This window comes from Nylanderia fulva, unplaced genomic scaffold (genome assembly GCF_048542155.1).
Source record: "Nylanderia fulva isolate GAGA-0341 unplaced genomic scaffold, ASM4854215v1 Scaffold40, whole genome shotgun sequence".
Taxonomy (NCBI): Eukaryota; Metazoa; Arthropoda; class Insecta; order Hymenoptera; family Formicidae; genus Nylanderia; species Nylanderia fulva.
The window spans coordinates 892,035-905,939 of NW_028190477.1; the positions used below are offsets into that span (position 1 = coordinate 892,035).

Genomic DNA, 13,905 nt, shown 5'->3' on the forward strand with positions numbered 1-13,905 from the left:
AAAATTGATAATTTGTGATAATAAAAAGTAAATAATAAATGATAAAGTCACTACACATTAATCATTGATTTCATATCTAAAATCATTATACAAAATTTTAGAAATGATGTAATTATTATCAAAATGTATAACTTGTTTATAATCCGATTTTTATGACAATTTATAACATAATGCATTCGTAAAACTAATAAGATATTTGTACAAAAATAATGACATAATTTTCTGTCTTTAATATAATACATTAAAAAATATATCACGATTTGTCAAAAGTAGTAGCTTTCTTCAGTTTTTCAAGTACCTCAGGTGTTATTTTAGAATCAGATTGTACAAGATCTGTTAAATATCCATGAACTTCGTGTTTACATTGATGTAATATTTCTGCAATGTAATTACTGGTACAAAGTTCAATAATCTGCAACCAGTATTGAATTAGATTCTGTGAAAACGTGATTGTTAACTCTCCTGGGTCTAGCTCTTCTATTTCTGCTGAACCTAGAATGTATAAACAAATATATATCAGCAAATAAAAATAAATAAATAAATAAATAAATAAATATATATATATATATATATATATATATATATATTACACACTATTTATAATACAAGATTGAAATATGTACCTGTTTTAAGATAAAAAATTATGGTCACTATAATGTGATCAATTTTTGATGGAATGTCTACATCACAGGAATGAAAGCTTAATAATATACGTATAGTTTCGTTAATCACGTTAGCATTTAATTCTTCAATTGGAAATAAATTATGCGATTCTTCGTATGGTTTTAGTATCCTATACATAGCTTCCATTAATTTCGAATAACTTTCGTCATTTTCAAAGTCCTCAAATTTAAGTGAGCCCAATTCTATTATGACAGTCAATACTCTTAACCAATGATCAATAAATGTCAATTCTGTTTTAGAATGACTAAATTTTTCTGTTGATATAATTTGCATGAAAGATTCTAACAATGCATTCATCAAAATGTCCATTTCGAACAATTTTTCCAAAAAATTCTCATTGTGTGGCAAACTTATATCAGATATAGACTTAAGAAGATTTATTGCTGACGTTAATAAGTCATCTGCAAATGAAAATTTCACAGATTATACAAATTGTATAAAGCAATTTTTTCATAATGCATTACAGTGCATTAACATACCATTAGTAGAACTATTTAATATGAAGGTTACAGACTCTCCAAAAAATTCACATTCCATAAAGTGAGCCATCCAATTTGATTGGGGATTTTTCTGGATTCTCCATGTAGTTAAATGGAAAATTCTGAAAAGTTGAATTAACATTGGTGCGTCATCAGATGCCAAGCGATTCAGAATTTGTGCAACAAGATCTCTATCATTGCCTATCGTATCAATCACTTCATCGTTGCAGCACATATTACCAATGATACCTAAAATTATTTCCTAAAAACATATTTTTTCAATATTAAAATAACAATTAAAATTTTCTACTCTTTAAAAGTTTCTTTAAGACAATCAAGTATTGAATAAAGATAAATAAATGGATCATACAATGAATCGTGGTTGATCATAATTTTCCAATATGTCCTTTGCTATTTTTGGAAAATCATGCAACATAAGATGCGATACAACTTCTCCTTCCATACTCAGATCCCACAAAATACAAAGCTGACTTTCTAGCTCGTCTGTCCAACCGTTTTCATGTATCTGTAAAAAGTTGTAATACATATCAGATGCTTGCAATTTTATAGTATTATAAATCTAATAAAAAAATATAGATAAATTGTAATTTGAATTTAAACAATTTTGATAAGATCAAAAAATTATTCAAATATTTAAAATCACATAATTAACTGTTATAAAGAATAGCTTTTATAAAGATTTACCTTACACAGAGACATCAAAGTACTGATTATCCATTTGCTGCTGCAGAGATTATCACCCACAGCATCACCTCTTAATGTTTCTAATTCTTGCTCACTAAGATCCTCTGAATTTAACATGTCAGTGGATATATGCTTCTTCCTTCAAAATTTTTTCACTACTTGGTATAATTTGATTGAAAAACTAAAGTAAATAATGCAATGCTTGATCACCTGTACACAACAGATCTTAGGTTAGAACTAACAGCTCTTTTAGCAAGTAATCAAATAAAATATTGATTTTTTTAAATATTTCGTCAAAATACAAAACGCGAATAAAATGAAACAATCTCTTGTGCTACCAGCAAAACTTGATACAAAAGTGTTTCTTGCACTCTAAATATCATAGAATAACAAAGAGCTTTCACTTTGATTTGAAAATATACATATATAGTGCCTCAAGACAGTGTTTATGTACAAAATAATTTTTTGTGTGTATCTTTGTGTCGACTTATTTTTTTCAGTTATATCTCTCCTTCTATATTTAAAGTTTTTAAATTTCATAAAAAATTTTTTTTACAAAATTAAATATTAAAATTGATTTATGACAATTAATCAATATGTATATGTATTTATAAATCAATATAATTCGTTTATAAATCATCAATATAAAAATTGGTAGTTTTATGCTTATAGATTAGTTATCAGAGACCATATTAATAGTTACTTATTCATAATATTCAAATTTCACAGATCATAATTATTTCATTTTATTATTAATTATATATGTCAAAATGAATATAATTGAACACTATGAACACACAAATTTATAAAATTTTAGCAGATACGTTTAGTTTCTCTTATATTTTATATAAGTTAATAAAAGTCAATTTATTCAAAATATATATTCTTTATGCCAAAAAGAATCGAGCGTATTATATGTAAAGCTTATATATGTGTGTTTATAAACATGAGTGTGTTAAAAATATTATATTAGTAAACATATTCAAATTAAGAGAACTATAAAATAAATCATTCTGTAGTCTAATAGAACAAACATGTATGTAGAAATTCTATTTTTAAGCACATATATTCTTATTCGATATGTACATGTATACATACATGTGAGTATAACAGAAAATATTAATTAATACAGACATTATTATAAGATACTTTGCAGTATCTCCATCGGCACTCGCATCGTTTGATCATCGACAAGAACGATATCGAATTTTTCCATGAACAAGTCTAAGCTAGCCTCCACCTGTAGAACAGAAAAAATTAGTCATTATACATATTTTAATTATAATACCCGATAATCCATTAAAATATTTACATGTTCATACAGAAATCCTATTTTCAAAATTGTCTTGGTATGTTCTATTTCATCTACCATATTAGCATCACCAGTTGTATCACCCATTAACAATACATTCTTCCTCTTTCCAAGTACAGTCAAGTGCTCTTTCACTAGTGCACATTCATTTTTATTATAGGCATGTATTAGCACATCATTGTTAAATCCATCCAATTTATTTTCATTGTACTTCAGAAAATTAGAAATTATTTTTATATTATCAAAGAGAGAATTGTGGTACTTTAACACAGCTTCCACCATATCTCCTAAACCAGCACTTAACACTACAATTGGAACTCTTGCATTATATAGCTTCTCGAAAAGCTCTTCTGTACCATCACGTAATATATTGTTGCATTCTTGGGCTACCCATTCTATCCTGCGAGGATCAAACTCAATTCCTTTTAATATATTGTGTGCAGCTTTCATCCAATCGTGCGTAGCATTTGCTTTTTCATTCAGAGACAAATTTGGATCTATCTCCATGGGTCTGTACTTATCATACAGACGCTTAGCCTCGTCTAAATAATGTTGCGGTAATTGCTCGCATTTTCTGAACATACCTAAAATCATATTTCAATATCACATTATTATATAACATTCTAGTTAAAGTTAAAGAGCATTTAATTGTATTCATTTAAAAATTTGAGATAAATAAACTTAAATTTGACACAAAACTAACTAGATTATGTAATTAGTTTAAAATAAACAATTTAATTTTAAAAAATACATTATAAATACGAATAAAAAATGTGTTACATAACAATACAACTTCTCTACTTTCATTTTTTAATGTAATCAATTATCATGTGTTTACCAAAACTACTAAGCGTAGGTATTCCATTGATGTGTTGCTTCGTTAGAGTTAAATCGAAATCTGTAACCACCTACACAGATAATTACAAATTAATTAGCAAGAAATATATATTAAAGAATAATTTTGAAAAAAATACATAAAGAGAGAACGTACTTGCAGATTGTCTGTGCCACCTTGCAATATCGTATTTATTGTCTTCAAAAGCGCATCCTCGTCCTTGATATATACATGCTTCAACCTCAAAACGGGAAACTGAAAGGAAGAAAATATTTTGCAATACCATCCAAGAAAGTTCATGTCATCGAACGAAATGATTAAATTTACTCACGTCGTCGATCGTAACTTCGTTGCTCATTATTGTAAATTCACGGAAAACCTGTACAAATCCGTTGTCAAGATACAACAAAACACCTCACCGCTCGAAACCGGCTTCTCTCAAAACGTTCCGACCTCGTGTACCGACCACCGAGTGAATGTTGACATGCTATAATCCACCAATCAACAGCGACCGAGTACGGCGCATGTCAAGGGAGTTTATATGTATACAGGGTGTTATAAAAGTACCGGAACAGCAGAATAACTCAAAAAATATGAGTCCTAGAAAAAATGTTAAGTACTGGGTTTTTATAATTTTTTCTTGGCTATCTGACGTTCAGATAACCAGGAAAAAAATCATAAAAACCCAGTACTTAACATTTTATCTAGGACTCATTTTTCGAGTTATTCTGCTGTTCCAATACTTTTATAACACTCTGTATATATTTGTTTTTAAGTTGCTCTCGTTATCTGCATATAAAATAAATGTGTTATTGAAACATGCTTTATAATAAGTTTCTATGTACTTATAGTTTCACGCAACTTATATATCTAATATTTTTTGATAGTTAATAATTCACTATAATAGTAGAATTATATATATGTAAAGTTCTTTATAAAATTTATACTCTTATATACATTTTATTATAACTAATATAAGTTATATTTAATAAATTGAACAAAACAAAATATATGTACAGTCACATATAAAATTATATAATTGTTAAATATATATAAATACTAGCCAAAATTATACTACCTTTTAATTTTTTCAGCTTAAACTTTTTTTTCAGCATAACTTGTTTTAAAGTGCATGCAGAGATTTGAATAATAACATGTTTTGAAGGATAATATAGCATATATTAAATTATAATTCAATGTTATGCCAGCTTTCAAAACGTGTTATGATTTAATAGAGATCCATTCACTTTAAATCATGTTATGATAAAAAATCAAAAGGTGATATAATTTTGGCCAGTACTGTGTATATATATGTATATATGTATACATATATATGATGTATTATATATATATATATATATATATTACGTGCATAAATACAAATAATTTATATAAATGTTGTTTATAAATATTGTTTTATGAATGTTTTTGTTATTAAAAATTTTCATTTTATCTTCTAATTTTTATTTTAATCTTTCTATTTTATAAAATATAAATCATTATTTTATCTTCCACGGTATTTATTGTATAAAAAGTATAGAATATTCTATTATCGATATAATATAAAATTGTGATTTAATTTGTTAAAATGTTTGAAAACCCATCAAAAAGTTGATAAAATCGTTTATTTCAATTATTTCTGGCTCCATAAAGCCTTTACATTTAATCACTTGTCGAGGAAACTTTATCTCTTATTCATCTTTAAAATACATTTCCATATATGTATATATTCTTATCTTCTTATATCAATCTGTATGCTAAGTTTAAGGTTGATTTTAATAGCAAAAGTGTTTACTTCTATCTCGTTCTAAAAGTGAATTTGAATTTGAATACTCGTCCTTAATGCGTATCAGTGCATCCAACATAATTCTCTCGAGTATTAAGAGCATAAAATTTCTCGCAGCATCCATCATTCGTAATTTTTCTCCGTTCCAATTTCCTGGAAATATTAATAAAAACGATTCGAACAATCATTGTTTGTCAAATCGCGATTACATAACAATTTCATACACACACACACACATACATATACATATTATATATATATATATATATACATATAAACTCGAAAATCGAATTCTCCTTAAACTACATACTCAACCTAGATAGGTGCCAGATCAACCGGGCAGTTCGCATGCGCGGCCGTCTTGTCGCTGACTGACGTCATCGGCGAAGTTCGAGGAGAGACGCAGCGCGAGAGAAGGGGAAAGAATCGGACAGGCGAGGCGGGGAAGGAAGGGAATCACGGTCGTACACGTGTGCGCGGGCGCGCGCGCAAGTGTGTGTAGGCTCGTTCGGCGCGGTCGTCGCGGTGCGGTTGCTTGATTTGTGCTGGTGCGGACCGTGGAGCGGCCAGCGGTGGCCAGAGTGTGTCAGTCGGTTGGCAAGTCTCGCGGCGTTGCATTTATCCCCTGTCGTGTATGACTCAGCAACGAGAAGAAGCGAGCCGATAGCGCGAGTGGATCCGCTGTTAGCTGACGAGGGTGCGGTGGTGGTGTGTTTTAGTGGCGGGTTGCTGGTGGTGCTGTTGCTGAGCGCTGCCTCCTCGTTCGTCGTCGTCGTCGTCATCGTCGGCGGTAAAGTCTGCTGATCGCGCGCTGACTGGTCCATGTGCTCTTCTGCCTAAAATGCTTATCAAGGAATAGTAAGTTGACGAGTGAGAAAGGAAGGACGAGGAGGGGGGGCGAGGAAAGGGGACAGGACGAGGGGGCTGTCAGGTGTGCGCGCCACAGTAAATGTCATTAATTTCGTGACGTATCGAGCTGACAGAAAATTCAAAAGCGATCGACAAGTCGCGATTATTACTAATCTTTAACGGCAACTTGACAGCTGGAGGGGAGTTGAAGGTGGAGGGATGGTGAGACACTCGTCATCCCTTACTGCTTGAGGTCTGCTCGTTTTAGTTGCGCTCTCTGCACCTTGTTCCTTTCTCTCTCTCTCCGAACTGAATTTGGTTCCTTTTAAAAGCGGAGAGTGCAAGGGAAGTGCAGCTGAAATTTCAGCTGACCTCGAGAGAATTCTTTCGGCTACCTTGACTCACCGACTTGAGAATACTTTGATGCGGACTGACGTTCAGCCGGTTGTAAATTTCAAACTTTATCGATCGCTTTTGATTTCTGATTCAATTAAGATCGCCGAGAGCGATACTGTACGCCAGCAACGTGTGCCCCCCGTCCGTGTGATGCGGGAAAACGTGACTCAAGGCCACGATCGCGTTACCGTCATCTCCTTCAGTTCTTCCTCTTTCCTTTCCTCGTCTGACATAATGCTGACATAACTTGTTACTTGTTTGTTACAGCCGTGTCACTCTGCCCCTTACAGTGGAAGAGGTATGTGTCTGATCTGTCAGAAAGGTCTTGCCCCTCTGATAATGACCCAGTTTAATATAGGCCTAAGGATGATTAGATTGCAAAAAAAATGGATGACCTAAAATTTGTTAACATTACTATGCAATCAGAAAAATTGCCAATCATCTAATTGTTATTTGCATGATACTATATATGTTTGATAATGAGTTCTTACATAGAATTAGTTTGCACAATTGTAATTGAAAGCCACTTTTTTTTGTCATAATTATTCCTTATTATTATCTGTTCTTATCTGAATGATGATTCTATATTTCTATTCATTATTTGTTCACCTTGGATTACTAAGATAGTAAAGATATTTCAATAATACAATTATGTTCAAAGTTCATTTTTTAGTTATAATTTATATTATTTCTGTTTGATTTAAATGACTGAATTATATGTGAATTGTAGTGATAAATAAATGCAAAAAATGAAGTATGAATAATAAAGATTTTGCTTTTTCAAAATGAATTAAAATATATATCTATATATCTGTCTGCAGGCAAATTATGCAATTCAGAACTTTTTATCTGACTCTTTGAAAACTATTAAATATTTATAAAATGTTTTTCTATTAACAGTATCAAGTAGCTCAACTATACTCTGTAGCAGAGGCTAGTAAGAATAATACAGGTGGCGGAGAAGGTATTGAAGTGTTGAAAAATGAGCCATTTACGGATTACCCATTGCTTGGTGGAAAGTACTCATCAGGCCAATATACATATAAGATTTATCACTTAGCTAGCAAAGTGCCTGCTTTTATTCGCATTTTATTGCCAAAGAACTCGCTGGAGATCCATGAAGAGGCTTGGAATGCTTATCCCTATTGTAAAACAGTCATAACTGTAAGTGTGTGTTGAGATATATTATTATAACATTATATATTATAAACAATATTAAATACATACATTTATAAACGTTATTTTCATCTTTTCAGAATCCAGGATATATGAAGGAAAATTTTGTGATCATGATAGAATCCTTTCATATTGGCGATGTTGGCAATCAGCATAATGTAAGTAACAAGATTCAATGAATATCTCCATTTGTTTACTTTGTGTTACATTTGTCTTTTGTCTCAAATAGGTTCATGAATTGCCGCCTGATAAACTCAAAATTAGAGATGTAGTACATATAGATATTGCAAATGATCCGGTCGCCAGTGCCGATTACAAGGAGGACGAGGATCCAAGCAAATTCAAGTCCCAGAAGACGGGACGAGGCCCTCTCGTAGGGAAGGACTGGAAGAATAATGTTCAACCTGTGATGACGTGCTACAAGCTAGTCACTTGTGAATTCAAATGGTTTGGTCTACAGACCCGTGTTGAAGGATTTATTCAGAAAGCAGAACGGCGCCTGTTTACCAATTTCCATAGACAAGTGTTCTGTTGGATAGATCGCTGGTATGGTTTAACCATGGAAGATATTAGAGCTATTGAAGACAATACAAAAGAAGAATTAGACAGGGTAAGGAATCTCGCTTTTTTTCTTCGATTGTTTCTTATTGAATTCGATGATTTTATTCTGCACGCGAATTCTTGAATTATTTGAAAATTTAGAAATTTCTGATTATATTCTAAAACACTTCTTTTATGCGTTTGCAGCAAAGACATCAAGGAGAAGTGCGGGGTATGCGCGCTGAAGATTGAGACTTTGATAGCTTCTGTTATGAACGGTTAAATCAATTTCCTTATACATGTCAACACAAATACATACGCATACCTACAGATGTACACCCTGTTATGCTCTGTCATAGACGATTCCACAGAATTCGAACGATTTCCGGAGTTTACGTGTCTAGATTCAGTGTCTATTACAGAAGAAATTACTTACAATTTTAATTTATTTTACATTTACAAGCATTTTAGATAAATGTATCTACAAAGATTATTATATTATTATTATTATTATTATAATGTAGTATTATTATAAAAGGAAGAAATGTAAAGAATCAGGTCATCTGGTTCTCATTTATTGCATAATTATAAAAAAAAGAAAATTTGGTTTCGTAAAAACCATTATAGATAAAGAGTTACGATTACTTAAAAGCAGTTCGTAGTTCGATAATAATAGATATTTAAAGTTCATTAACAAACAACAAAAAAATGCTTGCTGCAAAGTACATAAGAGAACAAAGGAAATATGTGATTTAACTTTGCAAGTTTGATCGTAGTTAAATAGTTTAAAAAATCCACTGTTTAATATATATACATATATATATATATATATATATTAATGTACAATTGAAAAAAAATCTAAATGTTACATATATTAATGATCCGTGTTTCGAACTATTATTATTTGAGACAGAAATGTGATCGTGTATTTTCTGAGAAGATATCGATAGTATTTTATCAAATTTTTGCGAAAATGTATATGCGATTAGGAAATTGATTCGAACGTGTTTCAAGGATCTCAAAATGTGTTTTTACAACGGGATCCTTGATCTGTGGAATTTTTGATTACACGAAATACACATGGTACTACGATAAATCCCAATTTATATAATGTTCTGTTTTTCTACGTCCGTTCTCAACGAGCACGAGACGTGTGATGTATCTATTCTTCTAAAAAGATTAGAACCAAACTGATGGATTTTTTAATTATACTGCGATTCTAACGATGTAATATTACCATTACACCCTAAATTGTTTAAATGAGAATGGAGAAACAATGATGTATTCTATGTAAAGTGCTCACACCAGATATACATATACACACACATGTAGAGAAGCAGTTTTAGGCTATTCAATATTGGTGACAGCGGGTGAACGGCATGAAAAGGTGCGTTATTGTATATAAAAAGAAAGAAAAAAAACAAGGAAACAATGAAATTCGAATTCGAACGACATATGTTAAGTTTCTTTGCATTCCAATAGATCTCCGAGTACAACCAATCAAGTATTCTAGAACGCTGCTCGTAAGGTGACCCATTGCAAGTAATACAATTATGCTTTAATCTGCAATTTTTTTCTTAATACATTGAAAAAAGACGAATAATAAGTGTTCATTATATGTGATAGCTCGTTTCTGTCGAAACGAGAACAGATCAATTGCTATATAGATGTCTTATGAAGCGTATTTTTTGTGGAAATAATTATTTATATTATAAATCGAATCCCCAAAAAATTGGATTTATTAAACTTTTTTTTAATGGATCTATATAAAGAATAATCACAGCAGCAGCAGTGTTCTGACATAGTGATAGGATCTCTAATTAAAAATGTGATTAAAAATGAGAAACAGTAACAAAATACATACATATATAATTTAACTGTCATTTGCACAAAGTAAATGTATTCTCTGTATTATGTTGGAAGACAGAATAGCCATAGTCTAAGATATAGCTTTATCTTCGTATTTATATACGAACAGTGGTAGCCACGACGATGCACATATTAGATATTTGTATTCAATATATTAGATACACGAGATTTAATGAGAGAGGAAGAAAGAGAAAAAAATGGGGCACACATTTATCCGTTATTTCCTCGAATGAAGGAAAAATAGATGTGTCGTTGAAACGTACTTGTATAACTTTAACGAATCTGCCTTTGTTCCATGACTGCGTCGCCCGTTTTGTTAGACACGTACGCGGGTTCACACTACTGCTGCAACTGTTATCCTATACTATATGATGACAGTTACTTAAATAGATAGACTCTAGCCGTTCCTGAGACGTATGACAAGCAAGGGTAGAGAAGAGTCTTCGGAAAGAAAATTTCCGTATCGCTGCCAAAGGGCTAACAATGAAAATGTGTATGTGTATATATGTATATATGCACACTTGTATATGCGTTTTTCCTTTCTATGCATACATACGTGTATGTGTATGTGTGCGCGCGTATGTGCGTATGCTCTCGATCCAGTCACGTATATTTAGTCAACAAGAGTTAATAAAATTAGAAGACATATAGCGTATAAAATTTATTTCAATATTTGTGTTTTTATATATAAAAATATATATTATATATATATATATATATATAATTTGACCGATACGATGCATATAAAAAAGATATTTTAATTTGATTATATAAAAAGAACAAAAAAATACCAACAAATTGAATATTACCTTATATGTGCGATATCGATTTAGAGGTCGTATTCTTTGATAAGATTTCCAGTGATCACGAGTCTCTGGATTTCCGACGTGCCCTCATAAATCTCCGTGATACGTGCGTCTCTATAATAACGTTCCGCCGGCATATCTGCCACGTATCCCATCCCTCCTAAGATCTGTATGCATTGATGAGCACAGAACGTGGCGGTTTCTGATGCGGAGAGTTTCGCCATAGCGGCTTCCTAAAAGAATTATGAAGCGCAAAAAGAAAATATGTTAAAATAATTTATTCTCACTTTGCCATTGAGAAGAATGCGAGAGAAATTTTATGTATCGAAATAAGATACACAGAGCATCATGTTCAATGAAAGAAATAAAAATTATATGTGCGATACAAGATAAAGAACATCACGTCTAATAAGATAAGCGAAATATTGTATAGAATTAATGAATATTTATTTTAAAACGCACCTTTATGTACGACTTGCCGTTATCCTTGAGTTGAGCCGCTCGCCAGGTCAACAGCCTCGAGCTTTCCAATTTCAGAGCCATGTCGGCAATTTTTTGCTGAATCGTTTGCAGCTTTATAATAGGCTGACCGAAGGCTTGACGTTTAGTTGCGTAATCTATCGCGCAATCCAGAGATGCCTGAGCTATGCCCAACGCTTGTGCGGCGATTCCTATTCTACCAGCATCTGCAGAGAAGATGACATTACGTTAGAACAATGATCTTAAAATTTATGTGCACGATTATCGCGTACCTAGAGTCATCATCGCGATTTTAAAGCCTTGTCCCGGTTCACCAAGTAGATTATCTCTTGATACTTGACAATCTTCAAAGATTAATGAACAAGTACTACTTCCTCGTATACCTAATTTATCCTCCTTTTTGCCCAAAGAAAGACCGGTTGTTGGACTATCGACTATGAAGGCACTTATACCTTTGTGCTTCTTAGACTTGTCGGTCGTTGCGAAGAGAACAATTGCCTTGGCTTCGTATGCGTTCGTTATCCACGATTTAGTACCATTAATTGTGTAAGTATTACCATCCGCTTTGGCAGTGGTAGATGCAGCACCAGCATCAGATCCATTGCCTGGTTCGCTCAATGCAAAGCAACCAATCTTTTCCTCAGTTACAAAGGGAGTAATATACTTTTCTTTCTGCTTATCCGTTCCGAATTTTTCTATAGGACCTAAGTAGAGAGAATTATGTGCACTCATTATAACTCCAGCAGATGCGCAACCTCTTGAGATTTCCTCCATGGCTATAGCGTAGGCCAGGTAATCCAATCCTGTGCCACCTAATGCTTCAGGAACGCATAAACCCATGAGGCCTAATTCTCGCATTTTTTTAATCTGTTCCTTTGGAAAGAGGTGTTTCCTATCAGTCTCTGCTGCGATGAGTTTCAATTCATTTTCAGCAAAATCTCTGTAATTATGAAATTTTCATGATAAAGCTGGTTATACTTTGCGCAACAGTATATCAAGCAGAATATTTCTATATAAAACATATATATTACATTAATTCCTCTCTATGTAAGAAATTTCATATACAAACTATCATGTAATACCTGCATGTTTTGTACAACATCTGATGTGTATCTGGCAACATGGAAAGTGAGGCAATGTAACGGTTGACAGAACCTCTAGACACACGGTTGACATTTGCTGCAAATAACACATTGAAATGATAATATATATAATCCACACATATATATATATTTTTTTTTCTCTAGAAAAATATTTATAAGTAACATTTATAAAAATATGTAATATATTCACCGAGTAATCTAGAGCACAACATGGTTGTTTATAATGACGTTACACTTATAAAAATGAGAAAACTTGTTATGGATACGTAGAATAAATTCAAATGAACTTTGGAACTTTGATTAGAACACAATGTAATATAGTGTCATATTATGTAAATATAGATATACTTCTATAATACTTGTATAATACTATTAACATGTATACATTAAAATAATTATTATATTTTCACTGCAATGTAACGTAATAGAGCGTTTGTCTTTTTACTGACAAGCTACAACTCCTTACAAGTCTGTCACAGCCTGTAAACAAGTTACATATCTGTGTATCACCAGAGGAAAGCTTTCTCTTTGATCACCCGACGGTAAAGCTGACACGTATAGAACAACCACGTGTGCATCATGATTACGGACTTCGAGATTATGAATGAATCGCGATAATGATTGTATTATCGAGATTATTCATAAAATAATCAAGTTAGAAATGCAGTAATTAATACATATGCACCAAGTGCATCTTTGATTAGGCACCTGTAGCCTATTACTTTGTTAATAATTAAAGTGCTTTTTAAAAAATAGATAATCACGATAACATAATCATCAGATGAATATATTGTATGTAAAAAATGTCAAAAGAGTTAGCGTTCAAATTGCACTTTTGCGTTAAATTTTCATCATCCACGTACATGCATGTTTGACACGTCCCTT

The 13,905-nt window shown here is 32.0% G+C and overlaps 4 protein-coding genes across 6 annotated transcripts; 1 reads left to right on the forward strand and 3 right to left on the reverse strand.

Annotated features, from left to right (window-relative positions):
- Window positions 1–195: 195 nt before the first annotated feature.
- LOC114936428 (protein saal1) lies at window positions 196–2,361 on the reverse strand. 2 transcript variants are annotated; one of them, XM_029309616.2, is made up of 5 exons: window positions 1,869–2,361; window positions 1,534–1,689; window positions 1,164–1,425; window positions 624–1,085; window positions 196–492 (listed from the first exon to the last, which is right to left on the reverse strand). In XM_029309616.2, the coding sequence occupies exons 1-5, from the start codon at window positions 1,983–1,985 to the stop codon at window positions 254–256; spliced, it is 1,236 nt and encodes a 411-aa protein (XP_029165449.2). In that variant the 5' UTR covers window positions 1,986–2,361; the 3' UTR covers window positions 196–253. The 2 variants fall into 2 exon arrangements, with proteins under 2 accessions (XP_029165449.2, XP_085342296.1); XM_085486170.1 differs by having other exon boundaries at window positions 1,874–1,935.
- Window positions 2,362–2,915: 554 nt separating this feature from the next.
- Window positions 2,916–4,510, reverse strand: cN-IIIB (cytosolic 5'-nucleotidase IIIB). Its single transcript, XM_029309678.2, has 5 exons — window positions 4,347–4,510; window positions 4,172–4,270; window positions 4,019–4,088; window positions 3,181–3,764; window positions 2,916–3,108 (listed from the first exon to the last, which is right to left on the reverse strand). The coding sequence occupies exons 1-5, from the start codon at window positions 4,371–4,373 to the stop codon at window positions 3,007–3,009; spliced, it is 882 nt and encodes a 293-aa protein (XP_029165511.2). The 5' UTR covers window positions 4,374–4,510; the 3' UTR covers window positions 2,916–3,006.
- Window positions 4,511–5,622: 1,112 nt separating this feature from the next.
- Arc42 (Activator-recruited cofactor subunit 42) lies at window positions 5,623–13,727 on the reverse strand. Of its 2 annotated transcripts, none has more exons than XM_029309635.2 (7): window positions 13,211–13,727; window positions 13,000–13,096; window positions 12,190–12,857; window positions 11,900–12,123; window positions 8,274–11,670; window positions 6,117–8,188; window positions 5,623–5,954 (listed from the first exon to the last, which is right to left on the reverse strand). In XM_029309635.2, exons 1-5 carry the CDS (start codon window positions 13,230–13,232, stop codon window positions 11,461–11,463), a joined length of 1,221 nt encoding a protein of 406 aa, XP_029165468.1. In that variant the 5' UTR covers window positions 13,233–13,727; the 3' UTR covers window positions 5,623–5,954; window positions 6,117–8,188; window positions 8,274–11,460. The 2 variants fall into 2 exon arrangements, with proteins under 2 accessions (XP_029165468.1, XP_085342279.1); XM_085486153.1 differs by having other exon boundaries at window positions 6,112–8,188.
- Window positions 6,275–11,279, forward strand: vib (phosphatidylinositol transfer protein vib). Its single transcript, XM_029309643.2, has 6 exons — window positions 6,275–6,659; window positions 7,314–7,344; window positions 7,947–8,210; window positions 8,303–8,380; window positions 8,452–8,832; window positions 8,970–11,279. The coding sequence occupies exons 1-6, from the start codon at window positions 6,643–6,645 to the stop codon at window positions 9,012–9,014; spliced, it is 816 nt and encodes a 271-aa protein (XP_029165476.1). The 5' UTR covers window positions 6,275–6,642; the 3' UTR covers window positions 9,015–11,279.
- Window positions 13,728–13,905: the final 178 nt, after the last annotated feature.

Bases quoted from the DNA above. Each gene is read 5' to 3' on its own strand.
- LOC114936428 (XM_029309616.2), bottom strand. From the start codon at position 1,985: ATGTTAAATTCAGAGGATCTTAGTGAGCAAGAATTAGAAACATTAAGA. The intron at 1,086-1,163 runs GTATGTTAATGC...TTTCATTTGCAG, and splicing joins ATTAAATAGTTCTACTAATG to ATGACTTATTAACGTCAGCA. The intron at 493-623 runs GTACATATTTCA...TATACATTCTAG, and splicing joins AATTTTTTATCTTAAAACAG to GTTCAGCAGAAATAGAAGAG.
- cN-IIIB (XM_029309678.2), bottom strand. From the start codon at position 4,373: ATGAGCAACGAAGTTACGATCGACGAC. The intron at 4,089-4,171 runs GTACGTTCTCTC...TTATCTGTGTAG, and splicing joins GTGGCACAGACAATCTGCAA to GTGGTTACAGATTTCGATTT. The intron at 3,765-4,018 runs GTAAACACATGA...ATATGATTTTAG, and splicing joins ACCTACGCTTAGTAGTTTTG to GTATGTTCAGAAAATGCGAG.
- vib (XM_029309643.2), top strand. The intron at 7,345-7,946 runs GTATGTGTCTGA...TTCTATTAACAG, and splicing joins TGCCCCTTACAGTGGAAGAG to TATCAAGTAGCTCAACTATA. The intron at 8,833-8,969 runs GTAAGGAATCTC...ATGCGTTTGCAG, and splicing joins CAAAAGAAGAATTAGACAGG to CAAAGACATCAAGGAGAAGT.
- Arc42 (XM_029309635.2), bottom strand. From the start codon at position 13,232: ATGTTGTGCTCTAGATTACTCG. The intron at 12,858-12,999 runs GTATTACATGAT...TCATAATTACAG, and splicing joins ATGTTGTACAAAACATGCAG to AGATTTTGCTGAAAATGAAT. The intron at 12,124-12,189 runs GTACGCGATAAT...TCTTCTCTGCAG, and splicing joins AATCGCGATGATGACTCTAG to ATGCTGGTAGAATAGGAATC.